The sequence below is a fragment of the Petromyzon marinus genome, chromosome 37, assembly GCF_048934315.1.
Source record: "Petromyzon marinus isolate PM22_M1 ecotype Great Lakes invasive population chromosome 37, UKy_Petmar_22M1.pri1.0, whole genome shotgun sequence".
NCBI lineage: Eukaryota > Metazoa > Chordata > Hyperoartia > Petromyzontiformes > Petromyzontidae > Petromyzon > Petromyzon marinus.
In genome coordinates, this window is record NC_133703.1 from 12,582,008 (window position 1) to 12,607,667 (window position 25,660).

The following is a 25,660-nucleotide window of genomic DNA, read 5'->3' on the forward strand; positions in this document are numbered from 1 at the left end:
CGAGGGAAGCGCAGAACCGGTCCGAAAATTCTCCACTGCGATTGGATCCACGACCCCCCCCCCACACACACACACACCCACACAGCGGGGGGGTCGGCACGCGCCGCCACGCGTCACCGCCGCTTGCCACGCTGCTGCTGCTGCTGTTTCCATTTTTGCGGTGGCCTCTTTTTCCACCCCCCCTCCTCCAACAACCACGCAGCTACCCCCCCACCCACCCCGTCACTCCTCCTCCTCCACCCCTCTCCAATCGCCCCTCCACTCACCACACCCCTCTCATCCTCTTCCCTCCACCAACCCCCCCGGCGCCTCTCACTCCCCTCCACCCGCCCCCCGTCCACGGCCCGCAGCTCCCTGCACCCCAATGACGTCAGAGGAGGAATCCCGTGTCATGATGTCCCCCCCCCACCACCACCCCCCGCGCGCGCACACGCACACACGTGCACACTGACGTTAGCGCGCGCGCGCGCACGCACGCACACACACACACACGTGTGTCAGAGCGCGCGCGTGTGTGTGTGTGTGTGCACTCATCACACGAGCGCGCGCGCGCGCACACACTCGGGCACATTCACGTTAGCGCACGCACACAGACACACACTGACACACCCCCTCGTGCACACACACACACTAGGGTACCACACACACACACATACTAGGGGATCACACACACATACTAGGGGATCACACACACACTAGGGGACCACACACACATACAAGGGGACCACACACATACACTAGGGGACCACACACACACACTCGTGCGCACCCAAATCTTGCATCACACGCGCGCCTGCCCACACACACACACACGTGCACACACACACACACGTGCACATATACACGTGCACACACGCACACACACACACGTGCACACACAGACGTGCACACACACGTGCACACACACACACGTGCACACACACACACGTGCACACACACACGCACACATACACACGCACACACACACGTGCACACACGTGCACACACACACACACACACGTGTGCACACACACACACGTGCACACACACACACACACGTGCACACACAAACACGTACACACACACACCTTTGATTGCCGAGACGCACAGGCTGGCTCGCGTGCGCGCTCGTCCTCCCGCGCGCCGCACGTGAGCTCGGGGTGCGCTCCACGTCGATCCTCGAGACGAGACGGAGCTCCGATCCGCCGAGGAGGAGGAGGAGGACGAGGAGGAGCTATAGAAGAAGGATCGAGACGTGGACTCAGGACATGCACCGCGGACCTACTGCGGATCTCGCGCACCAGGGCATGAATCGAGATCAACAAAGCCATCAATATCATCATCAGCAGCATCATCAGCATCATCAGCGCCGGTAGCAAGGACATCACGGCCACAGGCAGCAGAAGCATCGAGGGTTCTGCTCACCGCACGTGTATGTATACTGCATGCGAGTGTGTGTGTGCGAGCTCCTTCTGCGTGTATGTATACTGCACCAACATTATATTGACCTGTAAGGTACATACGTTGATCTTCTTTCGCACAGTACGTAGCGAACCGCGTTCATAGAATGACACGAAAATGTGTGTGTACTATTAATAGGGTATGATTATTATTGTTATAGACTGATGTAACTTGCGTTCTAATGGTAGCTGGCAGAAGGTTCCGGGGGGGAAAATGTTGAGTGAGACACTCAGCCGTGTGGCCGAATGCACGCAGTGGTCTCACGTGGCCTCGGAGTGCACCTGGCCTGGCACGAGCGCCGTGGTGACGTCACCGCCACTTACGTTCTAAAAGTATAGAACTAGAAACTATTTTATTTCACCAGGTAAGCCCCCCACTGAGCTTTACAGATTTTTTTCAGAAGCGACCTGGCTATCACAAGTGACGGCTCAACGAAGTGGGCTTATCACGTGGACCTTGACAGCAGCAGCCAGACACTCTAAACGCGTGGTGGTGGTGGTGGTGTTGATTCTGAACGTGGAGGGGAAAAACCGGAGGACTCTGAGATAAATCCACGCTACCACGGAGAGAGAGAGAGAGACACCGCAAACTCCAAATATACAGCAGCAGCAGGCGTCAGGGTCGGGATCGAATCCACGACCTCCTGTGTACCAGGCGAGGCAGTTAACATCTGGCCACCGTGGCACCCACGGATGCTGAGATGAAGATAGTACATGTGTGTTGGAGACGCATTACGTGGGTTAAACGCACCGTGAACAATAATATAATAATAGATTGTTGGGTCAGACCACGTAAGTTAAAAACCGTGTGTCGTACTCCCTCCGCCACCCGACGCACCCACTAACTAAAGTGGTCACGTGGTGAACAAACGTGCCCGACGTGTGATCACCGCGTGAGCAGCACCGGCAGTGCTGATCACGTGACGCGTGCATTCATTACCTGGCTGTGTTTCGGGTGGAGGAGGGTGCACGACACACATTTCACTCACGCGGCGATCTGACTCAACAACAACAACAAAACAGTAAACTTATGAATCGCGTGTTACGGTGAAACGCGACGTTCCAACGGTTCAGGGAAGCTGAGCTGGGCGTGGGCAGGACGCGTCGCTGACAACGGATGACGGACTTGCTACGGAGTGGCAGCAATGGGAGGGGGATGGTGGCGACGGCAGGAGACGGAGCCATGGAATTGTCTCGAGTGCGGATGCCGGGGAGGTTTGTGAATGACGTCGCACGCTCGCGAGAGGTGGTGGCGGTTTGGGGAGGCCTCCATCCAGCAGTGGATCGACCGCGGCCGATGACGTCGGTGTGCTCTCTGCGAGTCGCATGGTCGATCGGCTGTCGTGCAGACGGAGCGGCGATGCTCCGTGTAACGGGGCGTTGCTGGTAGGGTTGTGGGGAGCGGTGGTGCAGCGGTTAGCGCTGCTCTGCGCTCCGAACCCGGCGAGCCGAGCTCGACTCCCGATCACGGCCAACATCAGTGACGGTTGTCTGAGGTCGTCCTGGACCTCCCCTAGGTCGACTCGGCCTCAAACATCGCCACTGGGGATGCAAAGGCGGCCGGGCGTGGTGCTGGCCACCCACATACTTCGTGTGCCGTGCCGGCCTACATGTACAGTGAGGGAAAAAAGTATTTGATCCCCTGCTGATTTTGTACGTTTGCCGAATGACAAAGAAATGACTAGTCTATAATTTTAATGGTAGGTTTATTTGAACAGTGAGAGAGAGAATAGCAACAACAAAATCCTGAAAAACGCATGTCAAAAATGTTATAAATTGATTTGCATTTTAATGAGGGAAATAAGTATTTGACCCCTTCTCAATCAGAAGGATTTCTGGCTCCCAGGTGTCTTTTATACAGGTAACGAGCTGAGATTAGGAGCACACTCTTAAAGGGAGTGCTCCTAATCTCAGCTTGTTACCTGTATAAAAGACACCTGTCCACAGAAGCAATCAATCAATCAGATTCCAAACTCTCCGCCATGGCCAAGACCAAAGAGCTCTCCAAGGATGTCAGGGACAAGATTGTAGACCTACACAAGGCTGGAATGGGCTACAAGACCATTGCCAAGCAGCTTGGTGAGAAGGTGACAACAGTTGGTGAGATTATTCGCAAATGGAAGAAACACAAAATAACTTTCAATCTGCCTCGGTCTGGGGCTCCATGCAAGATCTCACCTCGTGGAGTTGCAATGATCATGAGAACGGTGAGAAATCAGCCCAGAACTACACGAGAGGATCTTGTCAATGATCTCAAGGCAGCTGGGACCATAGTCACCAAGAAAACAATTGGTAACACACTATGCCGTGATGTACTGAAATCCTGCAGCGCCCGCAAGGTCCCTTTGCTCAAGAAAGCACATATACATGCCCGTCTGAAGTTTGCCAATTAACATCTGAATGATTCAGAGGACAACTGGGTGAAAGTGTTGTGGTCAGATGAGACCAAAATGGAGCTCTTTGGCATCAACTCAACTCGCTGTGTTTGGAGGAGGAGGAATGCTGCCTATGACCCCAAGAACACCATCCCCACCGTCAAACATGGAGGTGGAAACATTATGCTTTGGGGGTGTTTTTCTGCTAAGGGGATGGGACAACTTCACCGCATCAAAGGGACGATGGACGGGGCCATGTACCGTCAAATCTTGGGTGAGAACCTCCTCCCCTCAGCCAGGGCATTGGAAATGGGTCGTGGATGGGTATTCCAGCATGACAATGACCCAAAACACACGGCCAAGGCAACAAAGGAGTGGCTCAAGAAGAAGTCCATTAAGGTCCTGGAGTGACCTAGCCAGTCTTCAGACCTTAATCCCATAGAAAATCTGTGGAGGGAGCTGAAGGTTCTAGTTGCCAAACGTCAGTCTCGAAACCTTAATGACTTGGAGAAGATCTGTAAAGAGGAGTGGGACAAAATCCCTCCTGAGATGTGTGCAAACCTGGTGGCCAACTACAAGAAACGTCTGACCTCTGTGATTACCAACAAGGGTTTGCAACCAAGTACTAAGTCATGTTTTGCAGAGGGGTCAAATACTTATTTCCCTCATTAAAATGCAAATCAATTCATAACATTTTTGACATGGGTTTTTTCTGGATTTTGTTGTTGTTATTCTGTCTCTCACTGTTCAAATAAACCTACCATTAAAATTATAGACTGCTCATTTCTTTGTCAGTGGGCAAACGTACGAAATCAGCAGGGGATCAAACACTTTTTTTCCTCACTGTGGGTGCTACTCGCTAACAAAACTTGCCCCCTACAGTCTGTTGAGGCTACGGGTGGGGGGGGGGGGTTGTTCGTCGTGGCCACACAACGACACTGTTATAGAGCGGCGATGTATTGCGCAACTGCTCGTCGATGCATTGCATTGTGCCGGAGCAGGGCTTGGCAACCTTTAAAAGATGAAGCAGATGAGGCACTTCTTATGATCTCCTTGTCGGAGCTACTTGTACACAAACACAGCCGCGGGTACGCAGCAGACGACAACAACCACACATTCTCACTAAAATTAACAAAATAGGTGATGGAATGAACTGCGTCTATTTAGTTTGTGTCGACCCTTAGTCTCTAACAATGCAGTTTGTTGTCAAGACACACCATAGTGATCCATTGCCTGTCAATATTTAATCAATTATCTTTACGTTAAATTACGTTCAAGATTTACGGGATTTTTTTAACGGCTGACTGCAACGGGGAAGTCAAAAAGTCTCAAGGAGACAGACAAAGAGTCTCAAGGAGACAGCCAAAGAGTCACAAGGAGACAGACAAAGAGTCTCAAGGAGACAGCCAAAGAGTCACAAGGAGACAGACAAAGAGTCACAAGGAGACAGTCAAAGAGTCACAGGGAGACAGTCAAAGAGTCACAAGGAGACAGTCAAAAAGTCGCAGGGAGACAGACAAAGAGTCACAGGGACACAGTCAAAGAGTTTCAAGGAGACAGTCAAAGAGTCACAAGGAGACAGTCAAAGAGTCACAGGGAGACAGTCAAAGAGTCTCAAGGAGACAGGCAAAGAGTCACAGGGAAACAGTCAAAGAGTCTCAAGGAGACAGTCAAAGAGTCACAAGGAGACAGTCAAAGAGTCACAGGGAGACAGTCAAAGAGTCACAGGGAGACAGCCAATGAGTCACAGGGAGACAGTAAAAGAGTCTCAAGGAGACAGCCAAAGAGTCACAGGGAGACAGTCAAAGAGTCTCAAGGAGACAGTCAAAGAGTCACAGGGAGACAGTCAAAGAGTCACAGGGAGACAGCCAAAGAGTCACAGGGAGACAGCCAAAGAGTCACAGGGAGACAGTCAAAGAGTCACAGGGAGACAGTCAAAGAGTCTCAAGGAGACAGCCAAAGAGTCACAGGGAGACAGCCAAAGAGTCACAGGGAGACAGTCAAAGAGTCTCAAGGAGACAGTCAAAGAGTCACAGGGAGACAGTCAAAGAGTCACAGGGAGACAGTCAAAGAGTCACAGGGAGACAGCCAATGAGTCACAGGGAGACAGTCAAAGAGTCTCAAGGAGACAGACAAAGAGTCACAGGGAGAGTCAAAGAGTCTCAAGGAGACATCCAAAGAGTCACAGGGAGACAGACAAAGAGTCTCAAGGAGACAGACAAAGAGTCACAGGGAGACAGTCAAAGAGTCTCAAGGAGACAGTCAAAGAGTCACAGGGAGACAGTCAAAGAGTCTCAAGGAGACAGTCAAAGAGTCTCAAGGAGACAGTCAAAGAGTCACAAGGAGACAGTCAAAGAGTCACAGGGAGACAGTCAAAGAGTCACAGGGAGACAGTCAAAGAGTCACAGGGAGACAGCCAAAGAGTCTCAAGAAGACAGTAAAAGAGTCACAGGGAGACAGTCAAAGAGTCACAGGGAGACAGTCAAAGAGTCTCAAGGAGACAGTCAAAGAGTCAAAAGGAGACAGTCAAAGAGTCACAGGGAGACAGTCAAAGAGTCACAGGGAGACAGACAAAGAGTCTCAAGGAGACAGACAAAGAGTCACAAGGAGACAGTCAAAGAGTCACAGGGAGACAGCCAAAGAGTCACAGGGAGACAGTCAAAGAGTCTCAAGGAGACAGTCAAAGAGTCACAAGGAGACAGTCAAAGAGTCACAGGGAGACAGTCAAAGAGTCACAGGGAGACAGCCAATGAGTCACAGGGAGACAGTCAAAGAGTCTCAAGGAGACAGCCAAAGAGTCACAGGGAGACAGTCAAAGAGTCTCAAGGAGACAGTCAAAGAGTCACAGGGAGACAGTCAAAGAGTCACAGGGAGACAGTCAAAGAGTCACAGGGAGACAGCCAATGAGTCACAGGGAGACAGTCAAAGAGTCTCAAGGAGACAGACAAAGAGTCACAGGGAGAGTCAAAGAGTCTCAAGGAGACATCCAAAGAGTCACAGGGAGACAGACAAAGAGTCTCAAGGAGACAGACAAAGAGTCACAGGGAGACAGTCAAAGAGTCTCAAGGAGACAGTCAAAGAGTCACAGGGAGACAGCCAAAGAGTCTCAAGAAGACAGTAAAAGAGTCTCAAGGAGACAGTCAAAGAGTCACAGGGAGACAGTCAAAGAGTCACAGGGAGACAGTCAAAGAGTCACAGGGAGACAGTCAAAGAGTCACAGGGAGACAGCCAAAGAGTCTCAAGGAGACAGTCAAAGAGTCACAGGGAGACAGTCAAAGAGTCACAGGGAGACAGGCAAAGAGTCACAGGGAGACAGACAAAGAGTCTCAAGGAGACAGTCAAAGAGTCACAAGGAGACAGTCAAAGAGTCACAGGGAGACAGTCAAAGAGTCACAGGGAGACAGACAAAGAGTCTCAAGGAGACAGACAAAGAGTCACAAGGAGACAGTCAAAGAGTCACAGGGAGACAGCCAAAGAGTCACAGGGAGACAGTCAAAGAGTCTCAAGGAGACAGTCAAAGAGTCACAAGGAGACAGTCAAAGAATCACAGGGAGACAGTCAAAGAGTCACAGGGAGACAGCCAATGAGTCACAGGGAGACAGTCAAAGAGTCTCAAGGAGACAGCCAAAGAGTCACAGGGAGACAGTCAAAGAGTCTCAAGGAGACAGTCAAAGAGTCACAGGGAGACAGTCAAAGAGTCACAGGGAGACAGCCAATGAGTCACAGGGAGACAGTCAAAGAGTCTCAAGGAGACAGACAAAGAGTCACAGGGAGAGTCAAAGAGTCTCAAGGAGACATCCAAAGAGTCACAGGGAGACAGACAAAGAGTCTCAAGGAGACAGACAAAGAGTCACAGGGAGACAGTCAAAGAGTCTCAAGGAGACAGTCAAAGAGTCACAGGGAGACAGCCAAAGAGTCTCAAGAAGACAGTAAAAGAGTCTCAAGGAGACAGTCAAAGAGTCACAGGGAGACAGTCAAAGAGTCACAGGGAGACAGTCAAAGAGTCACAGGGAGACAGTCAAAGAGTCACAGGGAGACAGCCAAAGAGTCTCAAGGAGACAGTCAAAGAGTCACAGGGAGACAGTCAAAGAGTCACAGGGAGACAGGCAAAGAGTCACAGGGAGACAGACAAAGAGTCACAGGGAGACAGTCAAAGAGTCACAGGGAGACAGTCAAAGAGTCACAGGGAGACAGTCAACGAGTCACAGGGAGACAGACAAAGAGTCACAGGGAGACAGTCAAAGAGTCTCAAGGAGACAGTCAAAGAGTCACAGGGAGACAGTCAAAGAGTCACAGGGAGACAGCCAAAGAGTCTCAAGGAGACAGACAAAGAGTCACAGGGAGACATCCAAAGAGTCTCAAGGAGACATCCAAAGAGTCACAGGGAGACAGTCAAAGAGTCACAGGGAGACAGCCAAAGAGTCTCAAGAAGACAGTAAAAGAGTCTCAAGCAGACAGTCAAAGAGTCACAGGGAGACATCCAAAGAGTCTCAAGGAGACATCCAAAGAGTCACAGGGAGACAGTCAAAGAGTCACAGGGAGACATCCAAAGAGTCTCAAGGAGACAGACAAAGAGTCACAAGGAGACAGTCAAAGAGTCACAGGGAGACAACCAAAGAGTCTCAAGGAGACAGTCAAAGAGTCACAGGGAGACAGTCAAAGAGTCACAGGGAGACAGTCAAAGAGTCACAGGGAGACAGTCAAAGAGTCACAGGGAGACAGTCAAAGAGTCACAGGGAGACAGACAAAGAGTCACAGGGAGACAGCCAAAGAGTCACAGGGAGACAGTCAAAGAGTCACAGGGAGACATACAAAGAGTCACAGGGAGACAGTCAAAGAGTCTCATGGAGACAGACAAAGAGTCTCATGGAGACAGACAAAGAGTCTCATGGAGACAGTCAAAGAGTCACAAGGAGACAGTCAAAGAGTCTCATGGAGACAGACAAAGAGTCTCAAGGAGACAGTCAAAGAGTCACAAGGAGACAGACAAAGAGTCTCAAGGAGACAGACAAAGAGTCACAGGGAGACAGTCAAAGAGTCTCATGGAGACAGACAAAGAGTCACAGGGAGACAGTCAAAGAGTCACAGGGAGACATTCAAAGAGTCACAGGGAGACAGTCAAAGAGTCACAGGGAGACAGTCAAAGAGTCACAGGGAGACAGTCAAAGAGTCACAGGGAGACAGCCAAAGAGTCACAGGGAGACAGTCAAAGAGTCACAGGGAGACAGTCAAAGAGTCACAGGGAGACAGTCAAAGAGTCTCAAGGAGACAGACAAAGAGTCTCAAGGAGACAGTCAAAGAGTCTCAAGGAGACAGTCAAAGAGTCTCAAGGAGACATCCAAAGAGTCACAGGGAGACAGCCAAAGAGTCACAGGGAGACAGACAAAGAGTCACAGGGAGACAGACAAAGAGTCACAGGGAGACAGTCAAAGAGTCTCAAGGAGACAGTCAAAGAGTCACAAGGAGACAGTCAAAGAGTCTCAAGGAGACATCCAAAGAGTCTCCGCACGTGGCTCCGGAGCCGCAGGTTGCCGATCCCTGCCCTCGAGGCATCTATCGTCGTCATCAGCAGCCGTGGTCAATCCACTGCTGGATGAAGGCTTCCCCAAGCCGTCACCACCTTTCTCGGCCGTGCGCTGTCACTCATCATGCACCGCGGTTTCCGCACGGGCGCCGATTCCATCGCTTCATCTCCTGGCGTTCCACGGTTCCCTCCTTTGGCTGCCACTCCGGCCTGACTCTCGAGCACCGGGTATCACGTGGATGGAGTCCAACTCCGACTTGTCATCTCTTGTAGCCGTGGCGCGTCCTGCCCAAGTTGAACTTCTTTCGCACCGTACATAGCCAACCGAGCTAATCGGAGGTGTCGGCGAAGGACGGCAAACTATACACACAGAGGCAGTTCTGAAGACGTTTAATGATATTCTTGGTTCTTTCGGTAAAGTCACGTAGAAGGGAAACAATAAAATAATAATAAAATATTAAACAATAAAATTATCACGACGTTTCGACTGCAACACAAGCAATCATCATCAGGTGTGAAAACCACACCAAGAAAATTTGAAAAAAGTGGCTTTTTAACGTTAGCACCACGGAGAGCGATTTGGCAGTTATTCAGATGGGCGAGTCCATCTATGTTCGGAAAAGAGGAGGGGGGAGACGAAAAATAATGGATGCGGTCTGAAAGCCACCGTAAGCGTGAACAATCAATTAAGACCCGAAATGGTTTATCAAATCCTTCCAATTATTGCTAAACCAGAATCCATCTTCTCGGTTGAAATTGTCTCTGTGTTTGTATATGTGGATAGCCTCATGAACGAATCTCTCATGGTAGCCAGATGGCTTGCAGAGAACCTCTGTCTTGGAGAAGTCAATGTTGACTTCTCCGAGTTCTACTCGCTTTGCTTAGCAGACCACGTGGCGTTGGATGCATGTACGGCCCTGTACGTCCTGTATACCTCGCCTGGTATACAGGAGGTCGTGGGTTAGATCCCAACCCTGACGTCTGCTGTTGTATATTTGGAGTCTGCGGTGTCTCTCTCTCATCATCATCATCACGGTGGCTAGGAGATGTTAACTACCTCGTCCTGGTATATAAGGAGCTCGTGGTTCGATCTTGACCCTGACGTCTGCTGTATATTTGGAGTCTGCGGTGTCTCTCTCATCATCATCATCACGGTGGCTAGGAGATGTTAACTCCCTCGCCTGGTATACAGGAGGTCGTGGGTTCGATCTTGACCCTGACGTCTGCTGTTGTATATTTGGAGTCTGCGGTGTCTCTCTCTCATCATCATCATCACGGTGGCTAGGAGATGTTAACTTCCTCGCCTGGTACACAGGAGGTCGTGGGTTCGATCTTGACCCTGACACCTGCTGCTGTATATTTGGAGTCTGCGGGTCTCTCTCTCATCATCATCATCATCACGGTGGCTAGGAGATGTTAACTCCCTCGCCTGGTATACAGGAGGTCGTGGGTTCGATCTTGACTCTGACGTCTGCTGTATATTTGGAGTCTGCGGTGTCTCTCTCATCATCATCATCATCACGGTGGCTAGGAGATGTTAACTCCATCGCCTGGTATACAGGAGGTCGTGGGTTCGATCTTGACCCTGACGTCTGCTGTTGTATATTTGGAGTCTGCGGTGTCTCTCTCTCATCATCATCATCATCACGGTGGCTAGGAGATGTTAACTTCCTCGCCTGGTACACAGGAGGTCGTGGGTTCGATCTTGACCCTGACACCTGCTGCTGTATATTTGGAGTCTGCGGGTCTCTCTCTCATCATCATCATCATCACGGTGGCTAGGAGATGTTAACTCCCTCGCCTGGTATACAGGAGGTCGTGGGTTCGATCTTGACCCTGACGTCTGCTGTTTATTTGGAGTCTGCGGTGTCTCTCTCATCATCATCACCACGGTGGCTAGGAGATGTTAACTACCTCGCCTGGTCTACAGGAGGTCGTGGGTTCGATCTTGACCCTGACGTCTGCTGTTGTATATTTGGAGTCTGCGGTGTCTCTCTTTCATCAGCATCATCATCACGGTGGCTAGGAGATGTTAACTACCTCGCCTGGTACACAGGAGGTCGTGAGTTCGATCTTGACCCTGACACCTGCTGTATATTTGGAGTCTGCGGTGTCTCTCTCATCATCATCATCATCACGGTGGCTAGGAGATGTTAACTCCCTCGCCTGGTATACAGGAGGTCGTGAGTTCGATCTTGACCCTGACACCTGCTGCTGTATATTTGGAGTCTGCGGTGTCTCTCTCTCTTCCCGTGGTCGCGTGGATTTTTTCTTCTCCTCCGGGTCCTCCGGTTTTTCCCTCCACATTTAGAACCAACGTCACGCGTTTTGACTACTCAGCTGCTCTCCATTTCCACGTGGTAAGCCACTTCGTTGAGCTGTCATTCGTCATGGCCAGGTCGCTTGTAAAAAAGAGTCACATAGCTCAGTGGGCCTTACCTGGTAAGATAAAAAAAACAAACACGCATTTTAGTTTTAGTTTAAATAAATCACTGTCCCATTCGTCTCGGCTCCGAGGCGTTTCGCGGTCTCCTCTCGTGCCATCCTTCCACTCTCACTCGGCTTCTCTCTTGAAGCTGCCAGGTTGAGGTTGTGCGGTCGTGACCCGTACCGTCCAATAACAACAACTACAACCATAATGATAAGACTTAGGGATATATGTATATATATGTGTGTGTGTTTGTATGCATATCGGAGCAGGGACTGTGTGTTTCCTCTACGATGTTCTCGCTGTTTAGCATTTATATTGAGTCTGATCAGCACGCTGATTTGAGCAGTGGAGTCGCTTGCGTCACAGGCGCGATGCCGCACGCTCACCGCTCACCACGCTCACCACTCACCAGTCCCCACGCTCACCGCTCACCACGCTCACCGCTCACCACTCCCCACGCTCACCGCTCACCACGCTCACCGCTCACCACGCTCACCGCTCACCACGCTCACCGCTCACCGCTCACCACGCTCACCGCTCACCACTCCCCACGCTCACCGCTCACCACGCTCACCGCTCACCACTCCCCACGCTCACCGCTCACCACGCTCACCGCTCACCACGCTCACCGCTCACCACTCCCCACGCTCACCGCTCACCACGCTCACCGCTCACCACTCCCCACGCTCACCGCTCACCACACTCACCACGCTCACCGCTCACCACTCCCCACGCTCACCGCTCACCACACTCACCACACTCACCGCTCACCACTCCCCACGCTCACCGCTCACCACACTCACCGCTCACCAGTCCCCACGCTCACCGCTCACCACGCTCACCGCTCACCACGCTCACCGCTCACCACTCCCCACGCTCACCGCTCACCACGCTCACCGCTCACCACTCCCCACGCTCACCGCTCACCACGCTCACCGCTCCCCATGCTCACCGCTCACCACGCTCACCGCTCACCACTCTCCACGCTCACCGATCACCACGCTCACCGCTCACCACGCTCACCGCTCACCAGTCCCCACGCTCACCGCTCACCACGCTCACCGCTCACCACTCCCCACGCTCACCGCTCACCACGCTCACCGCTCACCACTCCCCACGCTCACCGCTCACCACGCTCACCGCTCACCAGTCCCCACGCTCACCACTCACCACTCCCCACGCTCACCGCTCACCACGCTCACCGCTCACCAGTCCCCACGCTCACCGCTCACCACGCTCACCGCTCACCAGTCCCCACGCTCACCGCTCACCACGCTCACCACGCTCACCGCTCACCACGCTCACCACTCACCACGCTCACCGCTCACCAGTCCCCACGCTCACCGCTCACCACGCTCACCGCTCACCACGCTCACCGCTCACCAGTCCCCACGCTCACCGCTCACCACGCTCACCGCTCACCGCTCACCACGCTCACCGCTCACCACGCTCACCGCTCACCAGTCCCCACGCTCACCGCTCACCACGCTCACCACTCACCACTCCCCACGCTCACCGCTCACCACGCTCACCGCTCACCAGTCCCCACGCTCACCGCTCACCACGCTCACCGCTCACCAGTCCCCATGCTCACCACTCACCACTCCCCACGCTCACCGCTCACCACGCTCACCGCTCACCAGTCCCCACGCTCACCGCTCACCACGCTCACCGCTCACCAGTCCCCACGCTCACCGCTCACCACGCTCACCACGCTCACCGCTCACCACGCTCACCACTCACCACGCTCACCGCTCACCAGTCCCCACGCTCACCGCTCACCACGCTCACCGCTCACCACGCTCACCGCTCACCAGTCCCCACGCTCACCGCTCACCACGCTCACCGCTCACCGCTCACCACGCTCACCGCTCACCACGCTCACCGCTCACCAGTCCCCACGCTCACCGCTCACCACTCTCACCACTCACCACTCCCCACGCTCACCGCTCACCACGCTCACCGCTCACCAGTCCCCACGCTCACCGCTCACCACGCTCACCGCTCACCAGTCCCCACGCTCACCACTCCCCACGCTCACCGCTCACCACGCTCACCGCTCACCAGTCCCCACGCTCACCGCTCACCACGCTCACCGCTCACCAGTCCCCACGCTCACCGCTCACCACGCTCACCACGCTCACCGCTCACCACGCTCACCACTCACCACGCTCACCGCTCACCAGTCCCCACGCTCACCGCTCACCACGCTCACCGCTCACCACGCTCACCAGTCCCCACGCTCACCGCTCACCACGCTCACCGCTCACCGCTCACCACGCTCACAGCTCACCACGCTCACCGCTCACCAGTCCCCACGCTCACCGCTCACCACGCTCACCACTCACCACTCCCCACGCTCACCGCTCACCACGCTCACCGCTCACCAGTCCCCACGCTCACCGCTCACCACGCTCACCGCTCACCAGTCCCCACGCTCACCACTCACCACTCCCCACGCTCACCGCTCACCACGCTCACCGCTCACCAGTCCCCACGCTCACCGCTCACCACGCTCACCGCTCACCAGTCCCCATGCTCACCGCTCACCACGCTCACCACGCTCACCGCTCACCACGCTCACCACTCACCACGCTCACCGCTCACCAGTCCCCACGCTCACCGCTCACCACGCTCACCGCTCACCACGCTCACCGCTCACCAGTCCCCACGCTCACCGCTCACCACGCTCACCGCTCACCGCTCACCACGCTCACCGCTCACCGCTCACCAGTCCCCACGCTCACCGCTCACCACGCTCACCACTCCCCACGCTCACCGCTCACCAGTCCCCACGCTCACCGCTCACCACGCTCACCGCTCACCACTCACCACGCTCACCACGCTCACCGCTCACCACGCTCACCGCTCACCACTCCCCACGCTCACCGCTCACTGCTCACCACGCTCACCGCTCACCAGTCCCCACGCTCACCGCTCAACACGCTCACCGCTCACCAGTCCCCACGCTCACCGCTCACCACGCTCACCGCTCACCACTCCCCACGCTCACCGCTCACCACACTCACCACGCTCACCGCTCACCACTCCCCACGCTCACCGCTCACCACACTCACCACGCTCACCGCTCACCACTCCCCACGCTCACTGCTCACCACGCTCACCGCTCACCACTCCCCACGCTCACCGCTCACCAGTCCCCACGCTCACCGCTCACCACGCTCACCGCTCACCACTCACCACGCTCACCACGCTCACCGCTCACCACGCTCACCGCTCACCACTCCCCACGCTCACCGCTCACTGCTCACCACGCTCACCGCTCACCAGTCCCCACGCTCACCGCTCAACACGCTCACCGCTCACCAGTCCCCACGCTCACCGCTCACCACGCTCACCGCTCACCACTCCCCACGCTCACCGCTCACCACACTCACCACGCTCACCGCTCACCACTCCCCACGCTCACCGCTCACCACACTCACCACGCTCACCGCTCACCACTCCCCACGCTCACCGCTCACCACGCTCACCGCTCACCACTCCCCACGCTCACCGCTCACCACACTCACCACGCTCACCGCTCACCACTCCCCACGCTTACCGCTCACCACTCACCACGCTCACCGCTCACCACGCTCACCGCTCACCGCTCACCACACTCCCCACGCTCACCGCTCACCACGCTCACCACTCACCACTCCCCACGCTCACCACTCACCACTCCCCACGCTCACCGCTCACCACACTCACCACACTCACCGCTCACCACTCCCCACGCTCACCGCTCACCACGCTCACCGCTCACCACTCCCCACGCTCACCGCTCACCACACTCACCACGCTCACCGCTCACCACTCCCCACGCTCACCGCTCACCACACTCACCACGCTCACCGCTCACCACTCCCCACGCTCACCGCTCACCACACTCACCACACTCACCGCTCACCACTCCCCACGCTCACCGCTCACCACACTCACCATGCTCACCACGCGCACCGCTCACCACTCCCCACGCTCACCGCTCACCACACTCACCACACTCACCGCTCACCACTCCCCAAGCTTACCGCTCACCACACTCACCAATGACCACTCCACACGCTCACCACTCTCCACGCTCACCACTCCGCACACTCACCACTCCACACACTCACCACATCCCACACTCGCCACTCCGCATACTCACCACTCCGCATGCTCACCACTCCCCACGCTCACCACTCCCCACACTGACCCCTCCCCGTGCTCACCACTCCACACACTCACCACTCCAAACACTCACCACTCCCCACACTCACCACTCCACACACTCACCACTCCGCACACTCACCACTCCCCACACTCACCACTCCCCACACTCACCACTCCTCACACTCACCACTCCTCACACTCACCACTCCCCGCACTCACCACTCCGCACGCTCACCACTCCCCACACTCATCACTCCTCACCACTCCCCACGCTCACCACTCTCTCACATTCACCACGGCACACGTGGCGATGTTTACACACCGCACCAGGTACTCATTTGAGGCTGAGTTGACCTAGGGGAGGCCCAATACCGGTTCAGATAATCGTCACTGTATCGACCGTGAGAAAGAATCGAACTCGGGCCGCCGGGTTCGTAGCGCAGCGTAGCGCTAACCGCTACACCAAAGACAAAGACCCCCGTATAGCCTGTGATAGACTGTTGGGGCAAGTGCTGTTCGCGAGCAACAATGAAGGCCAGAACGGCACACGAGGGGGCGGGTGGCCAGCACCACGCCCGGCCGCCTTTGTCTCCCCAGTGACGATGTTTTTACACCACACACAGACACACACACAGACACACACAGACACATACACAGACAAATACACACAAATACACACACAGACACACACGGACACACACACAGACACAACAAAGATCCTCCATGTAGCCTTAACAGACTGTAGGGGCAAGTGCCGCTAGCGAGCACCTATAAGGGCCGCCACGGCACACGAGGGGGTGGGTGGCCAACACCACGCCCGGCCGCCTTTGTCTCCCTATTGGCGATTTTTACACATCGCACCAGGTACTCATTTGAGGCTGAGTCGACCTAGGAGAGGCCCAGGTCGACTCAGCCGTGAGCGGGAATCGAACCCGGGTCGCCAGGTTCGTACACACAAACAGACACACAAACACATACACACAGACACATACACGGACACACACACACAGACACACACACACAGACACACACACACAGACACACACTCGCGTTTCATACCGCATTCACCCTCCATCGATCGTGCAGGGCAGGGAGCAATCGCGGGCCAAGTGAGGCGACCATGCATCGGTCCCCCACGCTCAAACTGCTGGAATGTCCACGTTCCTGTGGCAGTCACAACACAACACACACAGCTGCTGGTGCTGCATCAACAGACGGTGATGATTGTCCATGATGATGATGGTGATTGCTGATGTTTGGTGATGATGGCTGGTGATGATCGATGATGATTACTGGTGACGATGATTTGACATGAAGATGACCGGTGATGATTGGCAATGGTCACTGGTGATTATGATGATTGGTGATGATCGCTGGTGATTATGATGATGACCGGTGATGATTGGTAATGATCATTGGTGATTATGATGGTTGGTGATGATCTCTGGTGATTATGATGATGACAGGTGATGATCGGTGATGATGACTGGTTGATGGACTGGGTAGTAAGTGTTATTTCCTAATTGCTTATGCCTCAAAAGTACAGAAAAGGGGCTATTATTCCCCACAAACTTTGCTTTTGTGACCAGGACAGTGATATTTTGAAATGTACCTATTTTCAATGAGAAAACGTCGTGTGAATTTGTGTCTTTCGTTCACATAAGGTCCTGGTCACAACAGCAAAGTTTGCGGGGAATAATAATAGCCATTTTCCATACTTTTGAGGCATAAGCAATTAGAAAATGACACTTACTACCCAGGAACAAAAATGGTGTTACACAGTGTAATGACTCATTGTCGACGATTGATGGTGGTGGTGGTGGTGATGATGATGATGTTGACTCATTCTATAACAACATTTTCGACTTGAATTTAGAAGGCAGCGGGCTACGCCGGTGTGAGGGACGAGGGGACGAGGGGACGAGGGGACGAGGGGACGAGGGGACGAGGGGACGAGGAGACGAGGGACGAGGAGACGAGGGGACGAGGGGACGAGAGGACGTGGGGACGAGGAGACGAGGGACGAGGAGACGACAGGACGAGGGACGAGGAGACGAGGGGACGAGGAGACGAGAGGACGAGGGACGAGGAGACGAGGGGACGAGGAGACGAGGAGACGAGGAGACGAGGAGACGAGGAGACGAGGGGACGAGAGGACGTGGGGACGAGGAGACGAGGGACGAGGGGACGAGGGGACGAGGGGACGAGAGGACGAGAGGATGAGGAGACGAGGGACGAGGAGACGAGGGACGAGGAGACGACAGGACGTGGGGACGAGGAGACGAGGGACGAGGGGACGAGGGACGAGGGGACGAGGAGACGAGGGACGAGGGGACGAGAGGACGAGGGACGAGGAGACGAGGAGACGAGGGGACGAGAGGACGAGGGGACGAGGGGACGAGGAGACGAGGGACGAGGAGACGAGGGGACGAGGGGACGAGGAGACGAGGAGACGAGGAGACGACAGGACGAGGGGACGAGTCTTCCCCAGGGGGGCCAAGCCCCCAGCACCCCCCAGGCCCCCCCAGCTCCCCCCCCCTCCCCCGTGCTAGGGGGCTCTCTGACGCGTGGCTGTCGTAATGGAAACTCCGTGAGCGATGTGTGGTTGCCTTGCACCGAGGCAGTCGCGGGTTTCGGGTCACGCAACGTCGCCATCTGCGCATTCCCGCTTGGCAGACGGCGGCGGGGGCGGCGGCGTCGATCCACTGCTGGATGGACGGAGGCGTCCGCCGCGGCTTTGTCGGTCACGACGGGGGGCAGCGGCGGCGGGGGGTGGGGGGTGTTCGAGGTTTGTTTGGCCAAACTTCTCAACACGCTGGCGAAGGGCCGCCGCGGTGGCTATGCGATGTTAACTACCTCGCCCGGTCTACGGGAAGTCGTAGGTTCGATCCCGACCCTGGGGCCTGCCGCTGTATATTTGGAGTTTGCGTTGTCTCTCTCTCTCTTCGTGGTCGTCCGCTGAAGGAGTGCAGACCACAGTGGTGGTATCATGGGACCATTTTTTGCGAGTATCAAAGAATGAAGATTAAGAATAGCTTTTACCCTTATCGGGCGATAAAACTGGCGTTCAAGCCTCAAATAGATGCCTATTTGGGGTTCTCTGGTCGGACACTGGTGGTGAGACTAGGCCATGAGGAAGTCTGTCTCTGGTGTAGGTCAAACAGTTTCCAAGACGATGTATATATTATTAGATCATGTTTGTTTGCATGTTCACCACAACTACCGTGTGTGGTTAATGCAGTAACTTGATTCCTTGCAAAAAAAAAAGGTTTCTATTTGATGTTTGAACATCTTAGTGCCTCCTGTTTTATTGGCAGAAAGGGGCAAAACCTATTGATGTTTTTCAGACCGCAGTGGCGTTTGCTGTCGGGTCCATAGTTTGGGTTGCATGGACACAATCACACACCCGCCTGGTGGTGGCACGATGTGGTTGACGAACAACACCCCCCAGTGTCTTAGACGAGGATGAAAGTCAAAGCGAAGAGGGAGTGCCATGTTTGGCTCTCGCACGAGGGGTTTATTCAGGACGTCCGCGCTGCTCCACTCGGGTCGCCAGCGTTCTGCGTTCATTCGATGCGCACCTAGCCTGGCACAAGCGCCGCCCTGATGCGCGCGTTTCTCACGCACTGTCACTCACGCGCTCCGCTGTGCGCGCGTGAGGATGTGAACCCACGCTTGTCGTGCCCCGTGAAGGGCGCAGCCGAGATCCCTGGATGAATGTCGTCTTTTAAATGTCAATAATCGTTTTTAGAATTACTGTTGTTGTTAATGACAACCGAGGAGATGGAGCGATCACACCGGCTGGCGTGCGGGTGCCGGGTGGGCTGCATTACAGCAGGATCATGAGCGATGGCGACGGCTCGGGAAGAAACTTCACTCAGCAGTCGATTGATCATGGCTGCTGATGATGAACTACGGCCGTGTGCTTGACGATGCACGCACGCGCACACTCAGAGAAGAGCACAGCGGGGCATCTAACGCCACGTGTAAGACGTCAAAGCGCGTGGCTGGGCGCGTGGTGTTGTTACGGGAGCGTTGCGACGCACGGATGCCCCGTTCCGCGACAGCTGCAGCAGCGCGCGCTAGCATCTCACGCCGAGATCCAGTGCAGCGCGTGTCACAAATTACATTCATAATAACATCATACATTCATTAGGAATTACATTCATAATAACATCATACATTAATTAAGAATTGCATTCATAATAATATCATACATTAATTAAGAATTATATTCATGATAATATCATACATTCATTAAGAATTACATTCATAATAATATCACACGATTAATTAGGAGTAAGTAATATTGATTACTTAATACACCGTAATTAATGAATAGTTAATCGTAATCAAGCAAACAACAATGATATTCTTGGTTCTTTCGGTAAAGTCACCACGTAGAAGGGAAACAATAAAATATTAAAAATATAAAACAATAAAATGCTCACGACGTTTCGACTGCAGCACAAGCAATCATCATCACACCTGATGATGATTGTGACTTTACCGAAATAACCAAGAATATGAATCCCTGCAGTCACGAAAGCTTTAAATAAAAGCAACAATTAATTAGTAATTTCACACAGCGTTGCTTTCCTTATAATTAATCATTAACTAATAATTGATTACATTCATAATAATTCCATGTATAGAACGATTCTCATCAAGGATTTCAAAGTGCTGTACAGGACACAGCAGCAGTACCCAGCACAATCTTTTTTTATATCATAAATACATTTTAAGAATCCATTTACGATATAAACCAAAAGTTTAGCAAGCGGAAGCGAATATAAATGGGTTTTAAGACGCATTTCAACAAATGTCCACAGACTCTCAGAGAGAGATCCCTGAAATCTCGTGGGAGAGAGTTACATGGCCTGGGGGCTACACGGCGGATATCTCGGCCACCCGTAGACCGAGTAAGCCTCGACCTGTGAACGCAGAGAATGTCTGCATCCCGCAGATCGTAGGGGACCTTGAGTGGTACATGCGGGTGCGGCTTGTCAATGATTTCAGTTATTTCGGTTTCAGTTTATTTATTTTGGTATAGCAACTGTGAGCCATTCGGCTCTTGAATCGGGTGCAACCACAACAAACAAAAAAACTAAAACACGAACAAGAAAAACATCTTCAAGTGACTATGTGACTGTGCAAACAGAAAAATCCATGAAAAAAACAGCAAAATATTCCTGAAACAAAAAAAAGCACCGGTACACCAACGCCGTGTGCAAATGTAGGCTGGGACAAGACGGTTCAGTGCTTCGTTAAGTTAACAAGAGGATTGTAAACTGGATTCTACGTGGAAATGGAAGCGAGTGCAGGGAGGTCAACACGGGCGTCGTACGACGTGAAGAAGGGCTTCTGGTTGACACCCTAGCAGCCGCATTCTGAACGTGCTGAAAATTAACCTCTGTTCTGAATCACCCTCTAAAAAGAAAACGGAATACAGGGTGGTCCAGAAGTCAGGACACATCGGGTTGTTATATTATTTTTAAGACGGGGATTGAAACATTTTAATCAGTTATTGTTTAAGTCAATATGTTATCTAATATCGTGATTAATATATTTTGATGATGACTTCAAATGGAAAACAAATTAACTGAATTGAGACAACACAACCGATAAATATTCGAGAGTGCACCTGTAATGAAAAAAAATATAAAAGCCCGAAATTAATTTCGAACAGAAATATTCATGCACGCATTAATGCATTCGTGTTTAGGGCAGGCAGTTTGAACAATTGTTCAAATAGCTGAAATAAGCCCGTGTGGTTTGTTAAGACACAGCAAACATAACCCCATGTGTCCGCACTTGTAGGGGCCACCCTGTATATTTGAATCTTTCTGCCGATTGGCCGCGGAGATGTACGTAGAATCAGGGGCATGCGGGTACGAAGCAACACAAATGTGGACCCCCCCACACACCGCTTCTGGGACTCAGTTGGTGGATCGCCGCACACATGAATGTTGCGAGACTCCCCCTCTTCCCGTGGGGGTCGAGGATCAGCCGTGCCGCTGTGGCTCGCCAAGGGGCACGGCAGAGTGTGAACTCCGCCCGTTTTCATCTGCGCGCGCGTTGTTGGGTCGAGAGTTGTCCACGCACGTGCCACGGGGGTTTCACCTCCGGTTTCGTCCCACGCACGGACACTCACGGACCGGCTGATAACGCCTCCATCTGTTGGGCGGAAGCGCGGGGCAGGGGCACAGGCTCGCCGTGCGAATCTTGCTCGCCCCTCCGAGCGCGTTCTCTCTCTGTGCGAGAGTGAACGCTGTGCAGCGCGTTGCAGGTTGACGTTATTACTACTGCTACTACTACCACTATATCTCTTATTATGAACAAGTGTCAGCCGAATGAGGCTTCCTTGATACTGAGGGATTTGTCAGATGCTATTAGTAAGGGCCTCCCCCCCCCCTCATTCAAACGATATGGCTCTGTCAGCAGGGCCATTAAGAAGTAATCTTCGCTAAATCGTTTCCTCTCCTCCCTCAAAGCTCACTTTCCCTCCCTAGCTCATCCCACGGCCCCATAATCTCCGCCTTCTAAACCACCACCGTTCCTGCTCCCTCTTCACAATCTCTCCCCCGTGGCTCCCACTCATCCCCCATTCATCCAATCCGTTCATCATCATTCGCTCTCGTCACATTACAAAAAAAAGTATTCTACTTAATTCACGCACCACAGGGGTTTTCGCCCATTGTACTTCCTCTCATACATCCTCCCATATAGTCCAGGTGGTCGACGGTTCGATGCCACCTCCCGGGCGCGGCAGTCGAAACAACAATCCGACGCACTCCTCATCGTCGGTGCGTTCGCGACGACGGTTCCACCGCGATCCGTTACCGGTTCCTGACTTTCGAAAACCGGTTACCGATTCTCAAACCGGTTACCGGTTTCGACAGACCAGAAGAGCCACTGGCCTGACGCCGCCGTCTCTTGCCCTGTGTCTGCACTCTCGCTTCCCCTGTAGGCAGAGCAAGGCCCGAGTCGCGACCCCCCGTGACCCCCCGTGACCCCTGGCACCATGTCCGACGGTTACATCCAGAAGGGGCCCCTGCACCAGTCGGGGCGCTCGGAGCCACCTCGTCCACACTCGGGCACGGAGCCCAACAACCCCAAGGCGACAGCATCGTCACCACCAGCACCGCCACCGCCGTCTTCAGCAGCAGCAACAGCAGCAGGAGGAGCGACGGGATGCGGCGGGAGCGGCGCCCGCCTGGCGCCCGGCCGGTACCCGCTCTCCCCGCAGCGCCAGCAGCAGCAGCAGCAGCTGCAGCTGCTGGCGGCCACGGGAGGCGCCGAGGGCGCCTGCTACAAGTGCCTGGCGCCGTTCGGCGTGGCGCTGCTGGTGAGCGGCGCGGCGGTGAGCGCCGTGGCGTACGGCCGCAACGCGCACGGCAGCCCCATCACGCTGCTCGGCCTCGCGCTGCTGGGGCTCGGCGCCCTGCTGGGGCTGCTGGGCGCCGCCGGCTGCCTCCTGCACAGGCACCGCGAGCTGAGCCGCGCCAGGAGGGAGAGCCGCACCACCCTCGTGGTGGCGTCCGTGCCCTGACCGCGGCTGTCTCGCCGGCGGCGAGGACAAACCCCCGGGCGGAGCGTGCAGGCGGTGCAACTGCGGCGGGGTCCCGACCCTCCCCCCCACCCCCCACCCCCAACCCCCCACCCCCCTTCTTCCTCCATCTCACCCCCACCCGGCCCTGCCCCTACAAGCCGGAGGACGGCCGGAGGGAGAGTTCCTCACCAGCGCGTGTGTTTAGCGGCTCGCTCAGTGGCATTGCTGTGCAGTGTGTAGGCGGTGCAACTGCGCTGGGGCCTTACGCGCGAGAGGGTGCCCAGGCATCACCGGGCTATGAAGAGTGTGGGGGAAGTTGAACGAGGGAGGGGAGGGGGGGGGGCGGGTGGCATTTGGACATGTGAAAAAGAGCTTCATAGCTTTTCGGATTCCTCCAGTATTTACTAAATATTCAGATGTGATTGCTTCCATCCACCTGGGTCCATGTCAACAGCGCCACGCCCTGCAAACGCCACCCAGCGTGATGGTGGTGGTGGTGGTGGTGTCGTCGGGATTACGATCACCATTGTCACCGTCAAGTGCAGGCGTCAACATTTGCTCGCGATAAAAAAAAACGACGACGACGACGACGCAACGACCGTGACACGGGGCAGACAAAACAACGGGACGCGATCCCGACGGCGGTGAGGACCCACGCGAGACGGCGCGGCCCGAGGGCTCGACCCCCCCCCCCCCCTCCATCCTCGTCGTGCTCGTCGTCGATGAGTCGTGAAAGCTTTCGTTTCACACGGTGGGCTGGGGGGGGGGGGGAGAGGGGATCAAGAAGGGTGCGTTCAATCTCAAAACCGCCGCGGTGTCTCGAGCGGCCTTCGGAAGGAAAATCAAAAACGCACCCAAGAATGACGGAAGCGCATCCGCTCTAATTTATATATTATAAATATATATGTGTGTGTGAGTGTGCGTGTGAGCACACTTACACACACGCCTTTGTCTCTCCGGGGCGAGTGGTGGTGGTGGTGGTGGCGACCGTAATATTGCAACGCGTACCGATGTGGTGGTCGTGTCTGTTCTACGGGAGTTGCGGGTCACACTCAGATGCCAAAAAGCGAATCAATCAGGGGGGGGGGGCGGGGGGGGGGTGTTGTGAGTCGTGGGCAGGAGTCGAACCCGGGCTCACGCAGATCACACGGTGGCTGGGTCGTCGAGTCGTGATGCCTGCGCAGAACGCGCCTGCGGTTCAATGTCTTTCTTTTTTAAAGCCAATTTCATACACTGAAAAGCTTATGTACCAAGAATTCACAATTTCCTATTCCACAAGCGCCAAGGTCAAGAGGTCATAGTATCGAGTGGCATTTCGGCCCCAATCGACTTCCACTTGGTGGCCCACCTCTGTGTGCCACTCCAATGCCTGCCTCGGTCACCTGCCCTCTTCCTCCACAACCTCCACGTTGCTTCCGTATCTCACCATGATAAGTCCTTGCAGCCTCTGTGTGCACCAGTCTAACTGTTCTACTTTGTTTATGTTACCAGGTAAGGCCCCGCTGAACTATATAACTCTTTTTTAGAAGCCACGTGGCCACAAATTGTCGGTCAACAAGGTCGCTTATCATGTGTAAAGTTACAGCAGCCAAATCATCTAAACGCACGTTGTTTCTGAATGTGGAGGGGGAAACCGCAGGATCCGGAGACAAATTCAAGCGACCACGGGGAGAGAGGCACACAAACTATAAATATACAGCAGGAGGCGTCAAGCTCGGTTTCGAACCCACAACCTCTTGTATACCCGGTGAGGTAGTTAACATCTTCCTGCCAACGTGGCGCCCAGTAAATTAAAAGGTGAGAGGCCTTCTTGTCTCTTTGCTTTGTTCAGCTGCGGCTCTCCGGGTTACACGGAGGAAAAACGCGGAGCCAGTGGAGGGGGGGGGGGGGGGGTGTGGCACGTGCCCCCCCAATGATCCGATCGAAATCCCTAATTTCGATCGGATCATTGGGGTTTATTAGTAATAAATCGGCATTTTTCGACCCCAACTGCCACTGTGTAGCATATTATTACGTGCCAGGAACTCTATGAGATGATAGGACAATAGTCCGAGTCCATAATTGGCAATAAGTAACGGCAAAGCGGTTATTAGTGACTCAGAATTGTGCGCAGTTGCGTCTACAGAGTCCACGACTTCCCTGAAGGCATCATCACCTCCAGCGAGCGCGATGCCGATCACA

General features: G+C 54.3%; 1 protein-coding gene across 1 annotated transcript; it reads left to right on the top strand.

The window, feature by feature from the left end:
• Positions 1–440: 440 nt before the first annotated feature.
• Positions 441–23,563, top strand: LOC116949747 (uncharacterized). The gene is made up of 2 exons (XM_032967382.2): positions 441–1,411; positions 22,898–23,563. Exon 2 carries the CDS (start codon positions 22,952–22,954, stop codon positions 23,477–23,479), a length of 528 nt encoding a protein of 175 aa, XP_032823273.1. The 5' UTR covers positions 441–1,411; positions 22,898–22,951; the 3' UTR covers positions 23,480–23,563.
• Positions 23,564–25,660: the final 2,097 nt, after the last annotated feature.

Bases quoted from the DNA above. Each gene is read 5' to 3' on its own strand.
- LOC116949747 (XM_032967382.2), top strand. From the start codon at position 22,952: ATGTCCGACGGTTACATCCAGAAGGGGCCCCTGCACCAGTCGGGGCGC.